General features: G+C 46.2%; 1 protein-coding gene across 1 annotated transcript in view; it reads left to right on the top strand.

Moving 5' to 3' along the window:
* The first annotated feature begins 16,288 nt into the window (after nucleotides 1–16,288).
* LOC144689095 (piezo-type mechanosensitive ion channel component 2) overlaps nucleotides 16,289–20,547 on the top strand; it is a 190,222-nt gene continuing 185,963 nt past the window's right edge. The window contains exon 1 of the mRNA XM_078556243.1: nucleotides 16,289–16,467. Within this exon, the coding sequence (XP_078412369.1) occupies nucleotides 16,295–16,467 (173 nt within the window). The 5' untranslated portion in view covers nucleotides 16,289–16,294. The remainder of the gene's footprint in view (nucleotides 16,468–20,547) is intronic.

The following is a 20,547-nucleotide window of genomic DNA, read 5'->3' as shown; positions in this document are numbered from 1 at the left end:
ACAGGACCGGTCCAGATTGTGGCCGGCCAGCTGGATGGCTCTGTTTTCAAAGTCTGTGAGGACCTTGATTTCGGGCATTCTGCCACTGGTCTGTGACCTCTCTCTCTTGCTGTGTGCCAGCTTGTCCTGCATGGATAGAGATGGGGAGAGTGTAAGCAGGATGCCTGCCAGGCCAGATGATAAATATGCCTGGCCTGTGTGGGTGGTGAGAGGTCCCATGGACAGGATGAGGACAATGATGGTATGTGTGAGAGAATGAATGGTGATGTCCCTTGAACTGGCAGTGAGTGAGGGCCCTGTGGATGTGGTTTATGAGTGTGAGAGTTGGGAGTGATGAAAAGAGTGACTTAGTCTGGTGGAACAGAGATCATTCATCCCCTCATGGCACTCGGTGGCTGTCCTATTCTGAAGGGCGTTGGCACTGACCACCACCTCCCAAGCCGGATTGGTCATATTGCCACCCATCCTGCGGCCAGAGCAGGTACAGGATATCCCAGTGGGCCTCCATGGCATCCAAAAGTTGCTCGAGAGACCCATCACTAAGCCGGGAGGGGGGTTGCCGTCTTTTTCAGTTTCAGGGCCATGTCTTCCGGGCAGCAGTGGTAGTCCAGAAGCACTGAGATGTGTGGTTGCGGATGCACTTTAAACATGGTGCCTGGCATGATGCAGCGGCGGGGTGATGGTGAGTGGGTGAATGAAAGCCCGCCTGCCATGGAAACAGTGTGTTTCCCGGGAATGCATAAATAATGAGGTGGGTTTGGGACAATACTGCTTGAAAATCCACCACTGTGGCTGATGGGTAAAATGTAGTTTTACCCAGCTGCTACTGCACTTAGTGCAAATTTGGGGAAATTCCGCCCAACAAGTGTGAGAAGCCTTCAGCATCTATGGCCCAAGATTCTGTCTACAAAGAACTGAAGTTAAGGAAACTCACTTTGGATTGGAGTGTTCAGGGTATCGTGTTTCTTTGCCTGGGTCTTTTAAAATCTATGTGTCTTACTGTTGCCTCAATGAAAGTGTAACTGGGAGTCAGATTAACTACCGGATTTGGAAGTTATCATAGTAGTAATTTGTAGATCTATGTACGTACTTAAAATCATTTGTTCTATTAATAAAGATTTAATTTAGTTTTGTAAAACCTCTAAGACTCGGTGGTCTTATTACTACTGAATTCAAGGCACACATCTCGAAATTTATATAAATTGCAAAATAAGTTATGGCAGTTGTTTCAAGTTTCCCTCTGGGACTGGAGCAGCTCAGCATTTACCATAACAACAGAGTTAACGTTTCGAGTCTGGAGGAAGAGTCATATGGACTGGAAACACTAATTCTGTTTCTCTCTCCACAAATGCTGCAGACTTGCTGAGTTTTTCCAGCATCTGATGTTTTTGTTTCAGTTCTCACTGGTGTTCTGGCTAATATTTATCTCTCAACCAACATCCCTCAAAGCAAAACATCTGGTGATTCATCTGGATATTTGTGGGGCCTTGCTGTGCAGCAATTGGTTGCCACATTTCCTATGTTACAAACAGCGACTGCAATTCACTTTGCATTGTCACTCTGAGCATCCTCTGGTTGTGAAAGGTGTTTGATAAATGTTAGTCAGTATCTCTCTGCTTTGCTTCACCAGGCAGAGACTCCTCACTCCTGTTCGTTTCATTTCAGGGCACACTGGGAATCTACTGAAAGCCTTGTCTTTTATCAGCTTCATCTTCCTCCTGCTGCAGCTGGGATCTCAAGTGATGTTCTATTACATACCAAACAACGGTGAGACATATCGTGAGCCATGTACTGTTACAGTGCTGCAGGCTAAGACACATAGGGGTTACAGCACAAAGAAAGACTCTTTAGATGCATCAATGTTTACTCTCCTTATGAACAAATCGTTTGACCACATTTAGCTCCATTACCATGTGCACTTTTCTCTCATCCATCTATCGGACCTCACCTTCAATGTTAATGTAATTTCTGCTTCAACCATGAATTGCAGAGCCTCACAACTCTCTGCATGACTACATTCCTCCTGCCATCCGTTTATAAATTCTTACTTTTATTTTTTTAACTATGATCCATCCTCTAGACACCTGGAATGATTGGAAATAATCTGTTTCTATACACAGTATCACATCACAGTGTTGCTGTGACACTGAGTAAGACAGTCACACTGTTACAGTGAATCTGGGCAAGGCAATTACAGTGTTGCAGTGACTCTGGTTACAGTTGTCACAGTGTTGCAGTGACAATGGGTAAGGCAGTTAAAGTGTTGCAGTAGCTCTGGGTAAGGCAGTCACAGTGTTGCTGTGACACTGTGTAAAGCAGTTACAGAGTTGCTTTGATACTGGGCAAGGAAATTAGTGTTGCTGTCACACTGATAAGGCAGTTACAATGTTGCTGTGACACTATGCAAAGCAGTTACAGAGTTGCTTTGATACTGGGCAAGGAAATTAGTGTTGCTGTCACACTGATAAGGCAGTTACAATGTTGCAGTGACTCTGGGCAAAGCAATTACAGTGTTGTTGTGACACTGGGTAAGGCAATTGCAGTGGCTCTGGGTAAGGCAGTTGTAGCGTTGTTGTGACTCTGGGTAAGGCAGTTACAGTGACTCTGGGTAAGGCAGTTACAGTGTTGCCGTGACTCTGGGTAACACAGTTACAGTGTGCTGGGTAAGGCATTTACAGAGTTGCAGTGACACTGGATACGGCAGTTATAGTGTTGCAGTGACTCTGGATGAGGCAGTTACAGTGTTGCAGTGACTTGGAGTAAGGCAGTTACATTGTTGCAGTGACTCTGGTAAGGCAGTTACAGCGGCTCTGGGTAAGGCAGTTACAATGTTGCAGTGGCTCTGGGTAAGGCATTTACAGTGTTGCAGTGACACTGGGTAAGGCAGTTATAGTGTTGCTGTGACTATAGCTAAGGCAGTTACAGTGGCTCTGGGTAAGGCATTTACAGTGTTGCAGTGACACTGGATAAGATAGTTACAGTGCTGCGGTGACACTGGATAAGGCAGTTACAGTGACTCTGGGCAAGGCAGTTACAGTGTTGCCATGACTCGGGTAAGGCAGTTACAGTGTTGCACTGATTTGGGGTAAGGCAGTTACAGTGTTGCCGTGACTCTGGATAAAGCAGTTACAGTGTTGCGGTGACTATAGCTAAGGCAGTTACAGTGGCTCTGGGTAAGGCAGTTACAGTGTTACAGTGACACTGCGTAAGGCAGTTACGGTGTTGCAGTGACTCTGGGTAAAGCAGTTACAGTGTTGCCGTGACTCTGGGTAAGGCAGTTACAGTGTTGCGGTGACTATAGCTAAGACAGTTACAGTGGCTCTGGGTAAGGCATTTACAGTGTTGCAGTGATACTGGATAAGACAGTTACAGTGCTACAGTGACATTGGATAAGGCAGTCACAGAGTTGCAGTGACACAGGCAAATGCAGATGCAGTGTTGTAGTGACACTGGATAAGGCAGTTAAAGTGACTTTAGGCAAAACAGTTACAGTGTTGCAGTCACTCTAGATAAGGCAGTTACAGTGTTGCGGTGACTATAGCTAAGGCAGTTACAGTGGCTCTGGGTAAGGCATTTACAGTGTTGCAGTGACACTGGATAAGGCAGTTACAGTGCTGCAGTGACACTGGATAAGGCAGTTACGGTGTTGCAGTGACTCTGGGTAAAGCAGTTACAGCGTTGCCGTGAATCTGGGTAAGGCAGTTACAGTGTTGCGGTGACTATAGCTAAGGCAATTACAGTGGCTCTGGGTAAGGCATTTACATTGTTGCAGTCATACTGGATAAGACAGTTACATTGCTGCAGTGACACTGGATAAGGCATATACAGTGTTGCAGTGACACTGCATAAGGCAGTTACAGTGACTCTGGGTGAGGCAGTTATAGTGTTGCAGTGACACAGGATAAAGCAGTTATGGCATTGCAGTGACTATGGGTAAGGCAGTTGCAGTGACTCTGCGTATGGCAGTTACAGTGTTGCAGTGACTCTGGATAAGGCAGTTACGGTGTTGCAGTGATTCTGGGTAAAGCAGTTACAGTGTTGCCGTGAATCTGGGTAAGGCAGTTACAATGTTGCGGTGACTATAGCTAAGGCAATTACAGTGGCTCTGGGTAAGGCATTTACAGTGTTGCAGTCACACTGGATAAGACAGTTACAGTGCTGCAGTGACTCTGGGTAAGGCAGTTACATTGTTGCAGTGACATTGGATAAGACAGTTATAGCGTTGCAGTGCCTCCGGGTAAGGCAGTCACAGTGTTGCCGTGGCTGTGGGTAAGGCAGTTACAATGTTGCAGTGACTCGGGGTAAGGCAGCTACAGTGGCTCTGGGTAAGGCAGTTAAATTGTTGCAGTGACATTGGATAAGACAGTTATAGCGTTGCAGTGCCTCCGGGTAAGGCAGTCACAGTGTTGCAGTGACTCGGGTAAGGCAATTACAGTGTTTCAGTGACACTAGGTAAGGCAGTTACAGTGTTGCCATAACCCTGAGTAGGGCAGTTACAGTGGTTCTGGGTAAGGCAGTTACAGTGTTGCAATGAAGCTGGATAAGGCAGTTACAGTGCTTCAATGACTCGGGTAAGGCAGTTATGGTGTTGAAGTGACTCAGGGTAAGGCAGTTACAAAGTTGCAGTGACCCTGGGAAGAAAGTCAGAGTCTTGCAGTGACTCTGCGTAAGGCAGTTACAGTGTTGCTGTGACTCTGGGTAAGGCAGTCACAGTGTTGCTGCGACACTGCATAAGGCACTACCAATGTTACAGTGACTCTAGGTAAGGCAGTTACGGAGTTGCTGTGTCTCTGGGTAAGGAAGTTACAATGTTGCAGTGACTGTAGGTAAGGCAGCTACAGTAGATCTGTGTAAGGCAGTTAGTGTTGCCATGACTCTGGGTAAGGCAGTTGGTGTGTTGCAGTGGCTCTGGATAAGGCAGTCAATGTGTTGCAGTGGCTCTGGATAAGGCAGTCAGTGTGTTGCAGTGGCTCTAGGTAAGGCAGTCACAGTGTTGCTGTAACTCTGGTTAAGGCAGTTACAGTGTTGCAGCGACTCTGGGTATGGCAGTCACAGTGTTGCAGTGACACTGGGTAAGGCTGTCACAGTGTTGCAGTGACACTGGGTAAGGCTGTCACAGTGGCTCTAGGTAAGGTAGTTACAGTGTTGCCGTGACTATGGGTAAGGCAGTTCCAGTGTTGCTGTGACTCTGGGTAAGGCAGCTGCAGTGACTCAGACTAAGTCATTTACAGTGTTGCTGTAACTCTGGGTAAGGCAGTTACAGTGTTGCTGTGACTCTGGGTAAGGCAGCTGCAGTGACTCAGACTAAGTCATTTACAGTGTTGCTGTAACTCTGGGTAAGGCAGTTACAGTGTTGCTGGGACTCTGGGTAAGGCAGTCACAGTGTTGCAGTGACTGTAGGTAGGGCAGTTACAGTGGCTCTGGGTAAGTCAGTTACAGTGTTGCAGTGACACTGGATAAGGCAGTTACAGTGTTTTAGTGACTCGGGTAAGGCAGTTACGGTGTTGAAGTGACTCAGGATAAGGCAGTTACAAAGTTGCAATGACTCTGGGAAGGCTGTCACTGTGTTGCCGTGACACTGGGTAAGGCAGTTACAGTGTTGCCGTGACTCTGGGTAAGGCAGTTACAGTGTTGCCGTGACTCTGGGTAAGACAGTTACAGTGTTGCAGTGACTGTAGGTAAGGCAGTTACTGTGGCTCTGGATAAGGCAGTTACAGTGTTGCAGTGACACTGGGTAAGACAGTTACAGTGTTGCTGTGACTCTGGCTAAGGCACTTACATGGTTGCAGTGACACTGGGTAAAGCAGTTACAGTGTTGCAGTGACACTGGGTAAAGCAGGTACAGTGTTGCTGTGATTCTGGGTAAGGCAGTCACAGTGTTGCTGTGACTCTGGGTAATGCAGTCACAGTGTTGTAGTGACTCTGGGTAGGGCAGTTACGGTGTTGCAGTGCCTCCGGGTAAGGCAGTTACAGTGTTGCAGTGACTCTGCGTAAGGCATTTACAGTGTTGCAGTGATTCTGGGTAAGGCAGTTGCAGTGACTCTGGGTAAGGCATTTATAGTGTTGCAGTGAATCTGGGTAAGGCAGTTATGGTGTTGCATGGACTCTGGGTAAGTCAATTACAGTGTTGCCGTGACTCTGGGTAAGGCATTTAGAAGGTTGCAGTGACACTGGATAAGGCAGTTGCAGTGGCTCTGGGTAAGGCAGTCACAGTGTTGCTGTGACTCTGGGTAAGGCAGTCACTGTGTTGCAGTGTCTCTGGGTAAGGCATTTACAATGATTCTGTGACTCTGGGTAAGGCAGTTGCAGTGACTCTGGGTAAGGCAGTTGCAGTGACTCTGGATAAGGCAGTTACAGTGTTGCACTGACATTGGATAAAACAGTTATAGTGTTTCAGTGACTGTAGGTAGGGTAGTTACAGTGGCTCTGGATAAGGCAGTTACAGTGTTGCTGTGACTCTGGGTAAGGCAGTCACAGTGTTGCTGTGACTCTGTGTAAGGCATTTACATGGTTGCAGTGACACTGGATAAGGCATTTGCAATGACTCTGGGTAAGGCAGTTACAGTGTTGCTGTGACTCTGGGTAAGGCAGTTACAGTGTTGCCATGACCCTGAGTAGGGCACCTACAGTGTTGCAGTGACTGTAGGTAGGGCAGTTACAGTGGCTCTGAGTAAGGCAGTTACAGTTTTGCAGTGACACTGGATAAGGCAGTTACAGTGTTTCAGTGACTCGGGTAAAGCAGTTACGGTGTTGAAGTGACTCAGGGTAAGGCAGTTACAATGTTGCGGTGGCTGTAGGTAAGGTAATTACAGTGGGTCTGTGTACGGCAGTTACAGTGTTGCCATGACTCTGGATAAGGCAGTCAGTGTGTTGCAGTGGCTCTGGATAAGGCAGTCACAGTGTTGCTGTAACTCTGGGTAAGGCAGTTAGTGTGTTGCAGGGGCTTTGGTAAGGCAGTCATAGTGTTGCAGTGGCTCGGGGTAAGGCAGTTACAGTGACTCTAGGTAAGGCAGTTACAGTGTTGCAGTGACTCTGGGTATGGCAGTTGTAGTGACTGGGTAAGGCAGTTACAGTTTTGCTGTGACTCTGGGTAAGTCAGTTACAGTGTTGTAGTGACTCTGGGTAAGGCAGTTACAGTATTGCAGTGACTCTGGGTAAGGCAGTCACAGTGTTGCAGTGGCTCTGGTAAGGCAGTTATAGTGTTGCTGTGACTCTGGTATGGCAGTTACAGTGTTGCTTTGACACTGGATAAGGCAGTTACAGTGTTGCCGTGACTCTGGGTAAGGCAGGTACAGTGTTGCAGTGATTCTGGGTAAGGCAGTTACAGCACTGCAGTGGTTCTGGGTAAGGCAGTCACAGTGTTTTAGTGATACTGGATAAGGCAGTTACAGTGTTGTAGTGACTCTGGGTAAGGCAGTTACATTGTTGCTTGATGCTGGGCAAGGCAGCTACAGTGACGCTGGATAAGGCAGTTACAGTGTTGCAGTGACACTGGATAAAGCCGTCACAGTGTTGTAGTGACTCTGGTTAAGGCCGTCACAGTGTTGCAGTGACTCTGGGTAAGGCAGTTGCAGTGACTCTGGGTAAGGCAGTTACAGTGTTGCAGTGACTCTGGGTAAGGCAGTTACGGTGTTGCAGTGACTGCCCAAGCTGGGGTATGTAGTTGTCTTTCTGCTTCCCTCGATTTAAGCCTGAATCACTGTCCCCAAAACCAGTTAGGGATCAGGACTGAATAAAGGTGAAGGACACATTTATGAAATGTCAATGTAATCAGGCTTCACATTAAGTGATTTGATGGATAGCTGTTATGCTTCATTGTCAGGTTTCATTGGGAAATAACTACTGATCAGCAGACAATTTGTCTTCTTTCAACAGGCACAGTTTGGGAGAATGTACTCTTGCACATAGGATTCATAAGGTAAGTTCCAGCAGCAAGTGGAGAAAGCATCTGACACTGAGTAAATGATTGTTTTAATACACAGCTTTAAATGTGCCTCATGGGATTATGCTATCCTCCATTAAACAGTCAGATTTCACACAACAAAGGCAATTTTAACCCCCCAGAATCACTGGGTTTGGATTGGATGGAATGTAAAAACAAATTTAGGGCAGGATTTTTAGTTCAGCAATTTGTGGGCCTGGGAGCGGCCGGGGAAAGGACCGCTGACAGCGGTCGGGCCCCAACCTCAATTTCACACTGGCAATGCTCAGCACTGCTGGGGTGGGAGAGGAGGGCAGGCACTTACGTAAGCGCAGGCAGGGGGAGTGCGGAATGAAGGTAGAGAGCTGCCTCAGGGAGCTGAAGAATTTAAAAGCAATGAATAAAGTTTTTAAAATGCTGAAAAAATATCCACGCATCAGAATCAGTCACCTTAACATACAGATGAGGAAAATTCTGTCCAAACATTTTTTTAAATCAATATCGGAAACCTCATCCCGCCCTTATATGAGGTTTCAAGAGAATTGCAAAGTCTGCCTGGCTGATTCGCCTGTCTGCCAACTGTAAGGTTGGACGGACTATGAAAAATCGAAGTTAATTACAACTTTAATGGCCTGCGATATTGCGGTCAGTGGACACACACAAAAGTCGGAAGCATGCCTGCTGACCGAAATATCGCGCGAGATCGTGTTGGAGCGCTCCACTGATGTCATCACGCACTATTTTCGCTTGAGGGGGTTGGGCGCGGGCCCGCATGCCGAGCTAAAAATTCTGCCCTTAATTTCAAACTACTCATTCACCACCCACCCCTCCCCCCTACCGCCACCCCACTCTCATCCTTCCACCACCCAGTTCCAGTTTTGTCAGAGAAAAACAGAGAAAGACCCGAGCAAGGTGACCCCACACCTAACGGACCGGATCTAAGCTCTGCAGTCCTGTCACGTCAGGTCGTGAACGTGGTGGACAATTAAACAGCTCACTGGAGGAAGAGGAAGCTCCACAAATATCCCCCATCTGCAATGACGGGGGAGTCCAGCACATTAGTGCAAAAGAAAAGGCTGAAACATTTGCAACAATCTTCAGCCAGAAGTGCCAAGTGGATGATCCATCCCGGCCTCCTCCAGAGGTCCCCAGCATCACAGATGCCAGTCTTCAGCCAATTCCACTTATTCCATATGATATCAAGAAATGTCTGAAGGCACTGGATACTGCAAAGGCTATGGGCCCTGACAATATTCTGGCAGTAGTACTGAGGACTTGTGCTCCAGAACTTGTCGCACCATTAGCAAAGCTGTTCCAGTACAGCTACAAAACTGTCATCTACCCAGCAATGTAGAAAACTGCCCAGGTATGTCCTGTACACAAAAAGCAGGACAAATCCAACCTGACCAATTACCGCCCCATCAGTCTACTCTCTATTATCAGTAAAGTGTTTTAACAGTGCTATCAAGCAACAATTACTCAGCAATAACCTGCTCACTGACACCCTCAGTTTGGGTTCCACCAGTGTCTCTTGGCTCCAGGCCTTATTACAACCTTGGTCCAACATGGACAAAAGAGCTGAGCTCAAAAGGTGAGATGAGAGAAGCTGCCTTTGACATCAAGGCAGCATTTACTGAGTGTGGCATCAAGGAGCCCTAGCAGAACCGATGTCAACAGGGATCACAGGGAAAACTCTTCGCTGGTTGAAGCTGCCATACTTAGCTCAAAGGGAGATGGTTTTGGTTGTTGGAGACCAATCATCTCAGCCCCAGGAAATCGCTGCAGGAGTTCCTCACGGTAATGTGCTAGGCTCAACCATCTTCAGCTGTTTAATCATAAGGTCAGAAGTGGGGATGTTCATTGATGATTGCACAATGTTCAGTACCATTCTCGACTCCTCAGATACTGAAGCAGTCCATGTCCAAATGCAGCAAGACCTGTACAATATCCAGGCTTAGGCTGACAGATGGCAAGTAGCATTCATGACACACAAGTGCCAGGCAATGACCATCTCCAACAAGAGAGAATCTAACCATCGCCCCTTGACATTCAATGGCATTACCATCGCTGAATCCCTCACTATAAACATCCTGGGGGGAGTTACCATTGACCAGAAACTGAACTGGACTAGCCATATAAATACTGTGGCTATAAGAGCAGGTCAGAGGTTAGGAATCCTGCAGTGAGTATCTCACTCCTGACTCCCCAAAGCCTGTCCATCATCTGCAAGGTATAAATCAGAAGTGTGATGGAATACTCTCCACTTGCCTGGATGACTGCAGCTCCAACAACACTTAGGAAGTTCAACACCATCCAGGACAAAGCAGCCTGCTTAATTGACACTCCATCCACCACCTCAAATATTCACACTCTCGACCACCACCGCACAGTAGCAGCAGTGTGTACCATCTATGAAATGCACTGTGCCAACTCGCCAAAGTTCCTTAGACAGCACCTTCACAACCTACAACCTCTACCACCTGGAAGGACAAGGGCAGTAGATGCATGGGAACACCACCACCTGCAGGTTCTCCTCCAAGTCACTCACCATCCTGACTTGGAAATGTATTGCCGTTCCTTCATTGTCGCTGGGTTAAAATCCTGGAACTCCCTTCCTAACAGCACTCTGGCTGTACCTACACCACATGGACTGCAGCCGTTCAATGAGGCACCACCACCTTCTCAAGGGCAATTTTGGATGGACAATAAATGCTGGCATTGCCAGTGATGCTCAAATCTCGTAAACACTTTTTAAAAATGTGGTACTGGGGCCAATGACCAATCCACTCTCTTTAAGTCAGTTGGTCACTTTTAAGGAGGCTGCATGCCTCCTTTATTCATTCATGTTGGCCAGGTTTCCTGAGACTGAGGAATCCCAGCAGATATAAGTAGGTAAGAAGGGCCATGAGGTAACTGTATTTAGAGCACTGCCTGTGGACCAGGAACAGCAGGAGCTTTTCGACACAGCCCAACATACACATCTTGGTACAGTTCCCACCTCCCTCCAACCCTGTACTGCCTGGTACTCAACCCTTGGTTTCCTTTCCCACCAAACACCCTGTCAATCAAGCAGGAAACCTGCCAAAAAATGTTACAGGTCCTGTAGTTAAATCCTGTAGCATGTCCAGGGAAACATTACCTTCATTTTCCTGTTGAAAATTCTCCCCATTCCTCACTCTCCTCACAGCTCCAAGCAAATACCAAGGTCACTATCCTTGTGAAGACGATTTACCATTATACGTATTGCAACACAATTGCAGCAAGCAAACATGACCGTGTGGGATATTAAAACTATTATCCATCCAAAATCTCCCTTCCCCTCGCCCAGCACCCATCATTCCTGCCACGATTTCTTTTTCTTGATTAGTCAGAAACTGGATTATACTTCAATATGACCACTGATGAATGTGCTATTTGTGATTACAAACGTAAAACTCAATGTTAGCAAAGTGCAGTGAGTAACAGGAAAACCCAACACCCACTGCCAGTCTAGAGCAGTAACAGGTACACTCTAACACCCACTGCCAGTCTAGAGCAGTAACAAGAACACATTCACGCCCACTGCAGTCTAGAGCAGTAACAGGTACACTCCAACACCCACTGCCAGGCTAGAGCAGTAACAAGAACACATTAACGCCCACTGCAGTCTAGAGCAGTAACAGGTACACTCCAACACCCACTGCCAGGCTAGAACAGGAATTTATTAATACCCATGTGCAATTTTTAAAAGTAATTTTTGGATTAATGATTTCCTTCAGGTTGAATGACGCTAATGTTGGAAATGCCATTCGCCTGGTTTTCCCAGACATCGGAATATTCATCGGAAGCCTCTCTGTTTTCCTCATATGCAGGAAACTGTTGATTGGTGCAGGCTCACAGAATGTAGCCCGGAATTTGTCTCATTCCGAGGGAGAGGTAAGGAAGATTCCTTCTTCAGAGACTGAGGAACTCAACCTTCATTCTTACTGTTAATTTAAATTCACAGTCATTATTGCCAGGGAGTGATAGTGTTCAGAGGATCAGTGCAGGTGGAGAGAGAGGGTTGGGTGAAAAAGCTAAATTTAAGCCTTTTTAATACAAATTGACCCATGTGCTTTTTTTAAAATTGAAATCCGTTCACTCCTCTCGCCCTGAATAACTAGTGTTCATTAAGCAGAATTATTACATGGGCTACTTGTAAATCTAACCCCAGTTATATGAAGGATTAGTCATTAGATTGCCCAGTGGGCATTAACTAAACCTTCAGTTAGAAGTCAAAATTATACATTTTTACCGTTTCATTTATTTCTGCCTTCAATTAAAACTTTTATATTCTGAGTTATTTCAGCTTGTTTCTATTTTCAGTAGGGATGTGTGAACTGGACAAGGCCATTCAGCCCCTAAAACCTGTTCCCCCATTCAGTTAAATCATGGTTGTACCTCAGCTCCATTTGCCCACCTTTGTCCCATATCTCTTGATACCCTAACCTAATAATAAAAACTCTCAGTCTTCAAAGCCTCAATTGACTCCCAGAACCAGTAGCTTTTTGGTGGAGAGAATTCCAGCTTTCCACTAGCCCTTGTGTGAAGAAGTGCTTCCTGATTTCATTCCTGAAAGGCCTAGCTCTAATTTAACACCTTTGCCCTCTTGTTCTGGATTCCCCCATCTGTAGAAATAACATCTCTATTCCCTTCATAATTTAAAAAAAGTTCAATTAAATCGGCTCCTCAACCTTCTAAACTCAAGACAATACATAATATGTTTATGCAATCATCCTCATTGTCTAACCCTTTAAGCCTTGGTTTCAGTCTGATAAATCTGTACTGAACCCTCTCCAAGGCCTTTGTGGGAGATGGTAGTGTAGTGGTAACATCACTGGACTAGTAATCCAGAGGTCCAGGCTAATGTTCTGGGGATGTTGGTTCAAATCCCACCATGGCAGGTGGTAGAATTTAAATTCAATCAATAGAATCTGAAATTATAAAGCTGGTCTCATAATGGTGAGTGTGACAACTATCATCGATTGCTGTAAAAATGCACCTGGTTTCCTGTAGGGAAGGAAATCTGCTGTCTTTACCTGGTTTGGCCTACATGTGACTCAAGATCCATAGCAATGTGGTTGACTCTGAACTGCCATCTGAAATGGCCTAGCAAGCCACTTGGTTCAACAGCAATCAGGGATGGATTTCATCCTATGAAAGAATAATTTTTAAATAAATCCTCCCTGAGGTTTGTTGCTTAAAACTGAGCGTGATGTAGGAGATAGGGTCTGTGAGTCTCTGTACAAATGAAAGATCACTTCCTCACCCTTTGTATTCCAACTCTTTTGAGATAATGAACAACATTTCATTGGTGTTTCTGAATTACTTTTTGTATCTGTGCAGTTAGTTTGGAAATGTCTAGCTGGAACATGCTAATCCATGTGTTAGCTCCTTTCTTCCCCTTACCCAACATGTTGAACTTTGACCTTCTCCGTTACTCAGGAGGAGCTGGAAGGAACAGAATCCGAAGAGATCGATTCTGAGATGGACTCTGAGGAAGAGGAGGAAGAGGTATTGGGAAAAGATAAAGCAGAAAATAAACCAATCTTCACTCGGAAACTGGCTTTCTTCATGGCAGAGATTAAAGAGATGATTGGACATCTGATAATGACATCAGGGAAAGCCATCGTGACCATTTTGCTATGTTTCGCAGGTCTGTATCTTTCAGTTATTCAATATGCACATGCTTCTGAAATATATATATATAGTTAAATGCTTACCACAAAGAAAGGCTTGTATTTATATAACACCTTTTGTCATATGTGATATGATGATATAAAGGCACCAATCGCTCAAAAGGGATTGTGCAAACATGCTGTGGGTTCATTTATTCATTCTAAGCACATGTGAACAGATATACACGGACAGAAAGCTTGAGGATATCAGAGCTGCAAAGCTGTGTGTGTGTGTGCGCGCTCTGCTCTGGGCCGAAGTGAAGCCTGACCACATGCCACACTTCCCTTAGGGCATGCTGTTATCCCTTAAATGCATATTTCAACACCTTTCACAACCTCAAGATGTCCCAAAGTGCTTTACAGTTGACAAATGTTACAGCAAAACATTTTGGAAGTGCATTCAATATTGTAAATTCATTCACACCATGACCCCACAAACAGCAATCAGATAAATGACCAGATAAACTGTTTTTTAGTGATGCTAGTGAGGATAAATATTGACTGGAACTGGGACTAACACCCCCCTGCTCTTCTTCAAGATAATGCCATGTGATTGTTAACACTCACCCAGAGGACAAAGGTGGGCCTTGGTTTAACATCTCATCCAAGAGAGTGCAGCACTCTCTCAGTACTGCACTGGTGTGTCAGCCTAGTTTGCGTGCTCAAGTCTCTGAGGCGGGGTTTGAACCAAAAAAATCTACTGATTCTGATGTGAGAGTGCTGTACCCACAGAACCACTTGCTTAATATGTGTCTGTAAAAGGTAGATTTCCCTATAATCAATCTAAACCAGCATAATTTGAGAGGAAAAATCCTCCCTGCTGATTTACCATAGGTCATGTTATAAGATAGTCTTAGATTTAGAGCTTTCCTGTGCCTAGTGGCACATGAGGCAGACAAAGCACATGCTTTTGTCTGTTTCCATGGCTAGTTTTTCCTGGAACTTGTCACCAGAGACAGTAGCTTAAGGGGCACCACTCCACATTAATCATGGCTGACCAGGAATCTCTCCCGCCTGCCATTGATGTATTGGAAAGATTTACAGGTTGATAATCAACCTGTCTGATCACATTATGAACACACTGTCCTTGGCCATCAAGTCCTGGAGTGGGACTTGAACCCAGAGATTTTGGTTCAGAAATAGGGACACTACTCACTGCGCCACAAGGCTTCCCTACATAACATTGTAAGTACACTTAATAGAGATGGATAGCCAGGTCCAGCAGAAATGGCTGGTGTTATATATGGGCAGTTAGGTAACAATGGATCTTGCTCCCCCTGGCATGCCCACTCTCATTCAGTGCCAGGTAAAGTTGGGCATAATTATTGGGGTCCTTCTGAACAGCCATTCAGGTTCTGCTTGCTTGAGTATTCGCATACTATAATGATGCCTTTGGGAGTTTGCTGGTACAGTTTCCTTTGGCATGAGATGGCTTTGCCAGGCAAAGTGAGGTTATTTTATCCCCCCGCCTTTAGATATAGGTATCTGCACGAGGGCACAGGGCTTGGTGGACAGACTGACTCACCCTCATCCATCTTTGTTTAGCCCTCATTTTCCAGACACATCAGCCATTCTCACTGGTCCACCAATCGGTGCCAGGAAAGGTGGAGCCAAAATGAATTTGGAACAACTGGCAGAATGGCTCAGGCCAATCTAAGGGTGGAATTTTACAACACCCCGCACTTGGATTAGGCTGAGAGGCATAAAATTGGGTGCCATGGCAGCAACGCTGTGTCTGTCGCCTACCCACTTCTGCTGGTATTTTACCAATGGCAGCAGGCACACAGGCCACATGGTGAGGCATCTAGGTAAATCCTGGTGGCCTTGTTGTGGGCTGGGAGGTGGGGGATCCTCATGTTCAGGCGCCCTGGATGCCACCGTCCACATCACTTCTCCCCCAGCATGCATGCTTCCGAACCCCCTGCCCTCCCAAACATGGTCCTTCACCCCCCCCCCACCCCCACTCCGAATGGTGCCTGACAGAATGGCCCCAGGAAAAGACCCCACTAAATTTCTAATCCAACTCCATGGCTCCTCGGCGCAATGGACTGCCTGCAATCCCAGCAGCGGCCACAACTCTCAGCTGCTGGGATTTGAGAGCCCCGGCCATTTGATTGGCCGGCAGCTCTGAGAGGCAGGACTTGCTCACTGATATGGGCAAAGGTCCAGCCTGAGCCAATTAGCAGCTCGGTAGCTGTAAAGTCAGCTCGGTACTTCCTGGCCAAGCGAAGACAGGCTTGTCGCTGACTTTTATGGCAGGAGACGGTGCCACTCTTCTGAATAAAATGCAGCCCTAAGTGCCAGCAGGAAGAAAATAGAAAGGAAAGGAACACGAAGACAAAAATCGATCAGAAATGGCAGAAATAATTTGCATAATAATAGTGCCCTTCACCCTCTTGGGATGACTTCATAGTCAATGAAGCACTTACGAATTGTATTCACTGTTATAATGTAAAGCACAGCAACTACTTTGTACACAGCGAGATCCCTCCAATGGCATTATGCAAATGACGAGCTATTGTGTTTTCATGATGTTGGTTGACGATGCTGTTTCGCAGTTCCTTTGAAATTATGATAACTGTTTGCATGCAAGTCTTGTGGTTTGTACCAGCTGTGTGATGGACTCTGTTCTCCAGGTATTGTGCACCCATCTCTCACCTCCACAGTCTATTTCTTCATGTTCCTGGGGTTATGCTCCTGGTGGGCCTGCAGTCGTATTTTCAGCTTGTTCTTTTTCAAACGCTTGTGTCTTTCGATGGTCTTTGTCAGTGGAGGACACCTGGCTGCGATCTACGTCTATCAGTTACCTCTCGTTCAGGGACAACTTCCACCTGACGATATTCATATGAGGTAGGGTTGTAATGTTTGGAGAGAAACTCATTGCCATAACTGTTTCATAATAACCGTACAATAATAAAACTTACCAGGTAAAGTGTGAAGAGAAAGTGGCCTATATATTGATTTAAAATGAACATCCTAAGCTGCATGGAATGTTCAAGAGTTTTTTTCTCCATTTTAAGTACATACAATGTGAAGTATAACTGTGAAACATTTGTGAGGCACAGTCTGGGTGATGGGCTGGTGTACTGAGCTCTTCATGCTACATTTTTTGGGCCGTGCTTGGTATAAGGCAGTTTTTTTCCCCTTCTGTTAGTTTGGATCTAGCAATGCCACTGTCAGTAATGTAATGTGGGGGAATGCAGCAGCTGATTGCACACAAGCAAGGCCCCACAAACAGAAATCAGGCATATGACCAGATAAATTGTTTTAGTGATGTTGCTTGAGGCATAAAGGTCCATCTGAGGGCATTTGGGGCCTCAATTTAACGGTTCATCTGGGACACCGCGCTTCCAACTGTGCAGTTCTCTGTCAGTGCTGCACTGCTGGGTTAATAACAACCTGCATTTATATAGCACCTTTATCAGAGTAAAGTATACCAAGATGCTTCACAGGAGAGTCCTCAAACAAAGTTCAAAACTGAGCCACGTTAGGAGATATTAGGACAGAGGTAGACAGAAGCGTGAGAGAAGTGGTTTTGAGGTAGAGCTGGGTGTTCTCAGTGTATATGTGGACCCCGAGATTGTGTTTTCAGAAGATATCACTGGGGGCAGCATGTAGGTGAGAAATAGGAGGAATCCAAAGATAGGTCTTTGGGGGACAGCAGAGGAAATGGTGTGGGAGTGGGAAGAGAAGCCATTGCAGGAGATTTTGTGGCTACAATCGGATAAATATGAATAGAACAAGGCAAGTGCTGTACCACCCAACGGGACAATGGAGGAAAGGTATTGGAGGAGGATGGTGTGGCCAACCATAGCAAAGGTTGCAGGCAGGTTGAGGAGTGAAGGAGAGATAGTTTATCATGGCCACAATCACAACAGGTGTCATTTGGTAAGGACTGTTTGAGTACTGTGTCACGGGCAGAAGTTGGAGTGGTTCAAACAGAGAGTTGCAGTTAAGATGGGCATGGATTTGAGAGGCAATAACATGCTGAAGGAATATGAAGAGTAAAGGGAGGTTGGAGACAGTGGGAACAAGGGTGAGTTATTTAGGAGAGGGTGATGAAAGCAGATTTGAAGGGGATGCGATCAATACCTGAGGAGAGGGAACCATGAATAACATCGAATAACATGGCAGCCAGGAAGGGTAGTTGAGTGGTCATCAGTTTAGTGAGAATAGGCTTGAGGGAGCAAGGGATGAGTCACATGGACAAAATAAGCTCAGAATGTCAGACTAAATGTAGTGCTTAAGTGTCCGTAGCAGGACTTGAACCCCTGACCTGACTCAGGTGTCTGATAAATAATTGTCAGAGCTCATGATGAGAGGGTAATAGGTGCTAATGAGAATTCGAATCAAGATAGTGTCCATATTCCTGAGAAGAGACAAACCTAACTTGGGAATGGCAGACCCATTTTTCTAACAATGGTGAAATAATGGCATCTTGAGAGACACTTATATAAAAATAATAGTCAATAAAAACCATCGTAGTTGTAGAAGACCAATATCCTGTCTGAAGGATCTTCTTAACTTAATGGCAAAGCAGCTTGACCACATCCAGCACCTTAAATATTCACTCCCTCTACCAATGCACAGTAGCAGCAGTTTGCACCATCTACAAGATGCACTGCAGGAACTCACCAAGGCTCCTTCCATAGCACCTTCCAAACCTGCAACCTAGAAGGATCAGGGCAGCAGGCACATAGGGACGTCACCACCTGCAAGTTCCCCTCTAAGCCACAGGTCATCCTGACTTGGAAATATATCACCGTTCCTTCACTGTCACTGGGTCAAAATCCTGGAACTCCCTCCCTAACAGCACTGTGGGTGTACCTACACCACATGGACTGCAGTGGTTCAAGAAGGCAGCTCACTACCACCTTCTCAAGGGCAATTAGGGATGGGCAATAAATGCTGGTCTAGCCAGCGACGCACACATCCTGTGAATGAATAAAAGAAACGCTATTTTGAGCAAATGATATTCACACTGGAGACTGATAAACCATGTGATGTGTTGGACCTAGATTTCTATGAGGATGAAATTCCTTATGGAAGGCTGGTACTGTCACTGATAATGGGAGGAATTTGACTCAAAACTTGAAAAAAGGGTCAGTGTATGGAAAGAAACCAGTTGATGCTTTTTAGGTGAATTATGTCGATATTGGCATCATCATTGGGATGAGGGAAGGATCGCCTCCCCCTCCCTCTCCCCACTGTCACCAGGAAATTTCCCTGTTCCATCCCCACTGACTCCAGATTGAGTGTCCAGATCCCCACCACCAGCACTGGAGTGAGTACTGGCACTATTCACGGCCCCCACTCCTCCTCTCCACCTACTGTCAACGGATGAGTGTTGGGAACCCACCCCACCAACCCCCATTATTCCTAATCTACTTTTAGTAACTTTGAATAACAAGCCCAATACAAGGTAGTCAGATATTAAACTGGAGAACAGTCAAGTCAAGAAGCCAGGAGGCTAGAAAACGTGTTTGATAAAATCTGCCATGGAACAAATTAAATTGAGAACAGACAGTTGTACAAGGGAAACTCAAAGTCATGGCTGTTCTTTCAATGGTGTTTAGGCAGTTAAAGTGAAGCTGAAATGGAACGGGGATAATGGTAGAATTTTAGCTTCATTGCTTTGGATTGTGTGCATCTTATTGAGCCAGCCCAATTTACATTTCATGGACATCACAGAATGATAATCGGGTTGATGATCCACTCTGTTAAATCACTGCCCAGGTTGGTGATCCACTCTGTTAAATCACTGCCCAGGCTGGTGATCCACTCTGTTAAATCACCACCCGAGTGTGGAGATTAAATGTAATCCACATGTCAAATACAGCTATAAACACTGAGTGAATTGCTGAATTAAGTTGCCACGTCCATTGAGTTTAAATTGAAAGAGAATTTTACAGCTCCCTGCGAACATATTTGAAGTTGGGGAGGGGGTGGAGAAGGGTGGCTCATAAAATGCAGGGCATGGCCTGTTCGCTGCCTTCCCAGCCACTCAATTGATGGCCACTTAACTGCCTCAGCCCGCCCCCATTGCTGTGTTACCCGCGGTAGGGAGAGGGCTATGCCTTGCTTGTAGCCCGGCAGCTTTTACTGGGCGGCTGGTGTCAAGCAAGGTGGTGGGGGAACATCCTTCAGGGGGCCCTTGTGCCTATCGGAGGCCCACCCTCACAAATCATACACCTCCCTGTAACTGCCCACTGCCCCCCGGGCTCTCTAACCTGGTTCCACACCCCCCCACCGGGCCCTACTGCTGATACCCTGGACTTACTTACAGCCCAGCATCCATCTTTCTTTGGCCAGTGGCTGCATTCCCAGCATGGCCACCGCTCAAAGCAGCCGCTGCTGGAACTCCAGAGCTGCCAGCCAATCGGATTGGCGGACAGCTCACTGAGGCAGGTCTTCCGCCCCGGATGGGGGCGCCAGTCTAGCCCTCAGCCCCACCGAGCGTGAAATGGCTGCACGGTAGCTGCATATTTTGTGGTCGGGCTCCAAACTGACTTATTTATTCATCGGGCAGGGAACACAGCATCCCATAAAATCCAGCCCGCCAGTCATATTCAAGTGTACAGTGCCTGGAGTTTGGTGTAGAGTCAACAAGACACAGGGAAGCGGGCAGGCCAGGAATCCATGCAGTGAGGAAGCTGAGCCTTGGCAGCCAAGATTGAGTTTAAGAGGAAAGGGTGGGCAAACCTGGGCGTTTTAACCTTCAAAATATTTACCTTTATCGAAATCTACAAGACGTAAAAAGAGGTTAATTCAAAACACTAGAGCAAGGAGTACAGATAAAGAATAGTGAGAAAAATTTGTTGTGAAAGAGTGATTAGCAGTGGGAGTTAAAAGCCTTTGATTCTTTCAAGGCACATTCGATCATGAGATGGAGAGGAGGCAGTATTCAGGAGGCTGAGGGATGAATTAATT

The sequence above is a fragment of the Cetorhinus maximus genome, chromosome 13 (assembly GCF_964194155.1).
Source record: "Cetorhinus maximus chromosome 13, sCetMax3.hap1.1, whole genome shotgun sequence".
Taxonomy (NCBI): domain Eukaryota; kingdom Metazoa; phylum Chordata; class Chondrichthyes; order Lamniformes; family Cetorhinidae; genus Cetorhinus; species Cetorhinus maximus.
The sequence above is the reverse complement of the archived record's forward strand: the minus strand, read 5'-3'. Positions and strand labels throughout refer to the sequence as shown.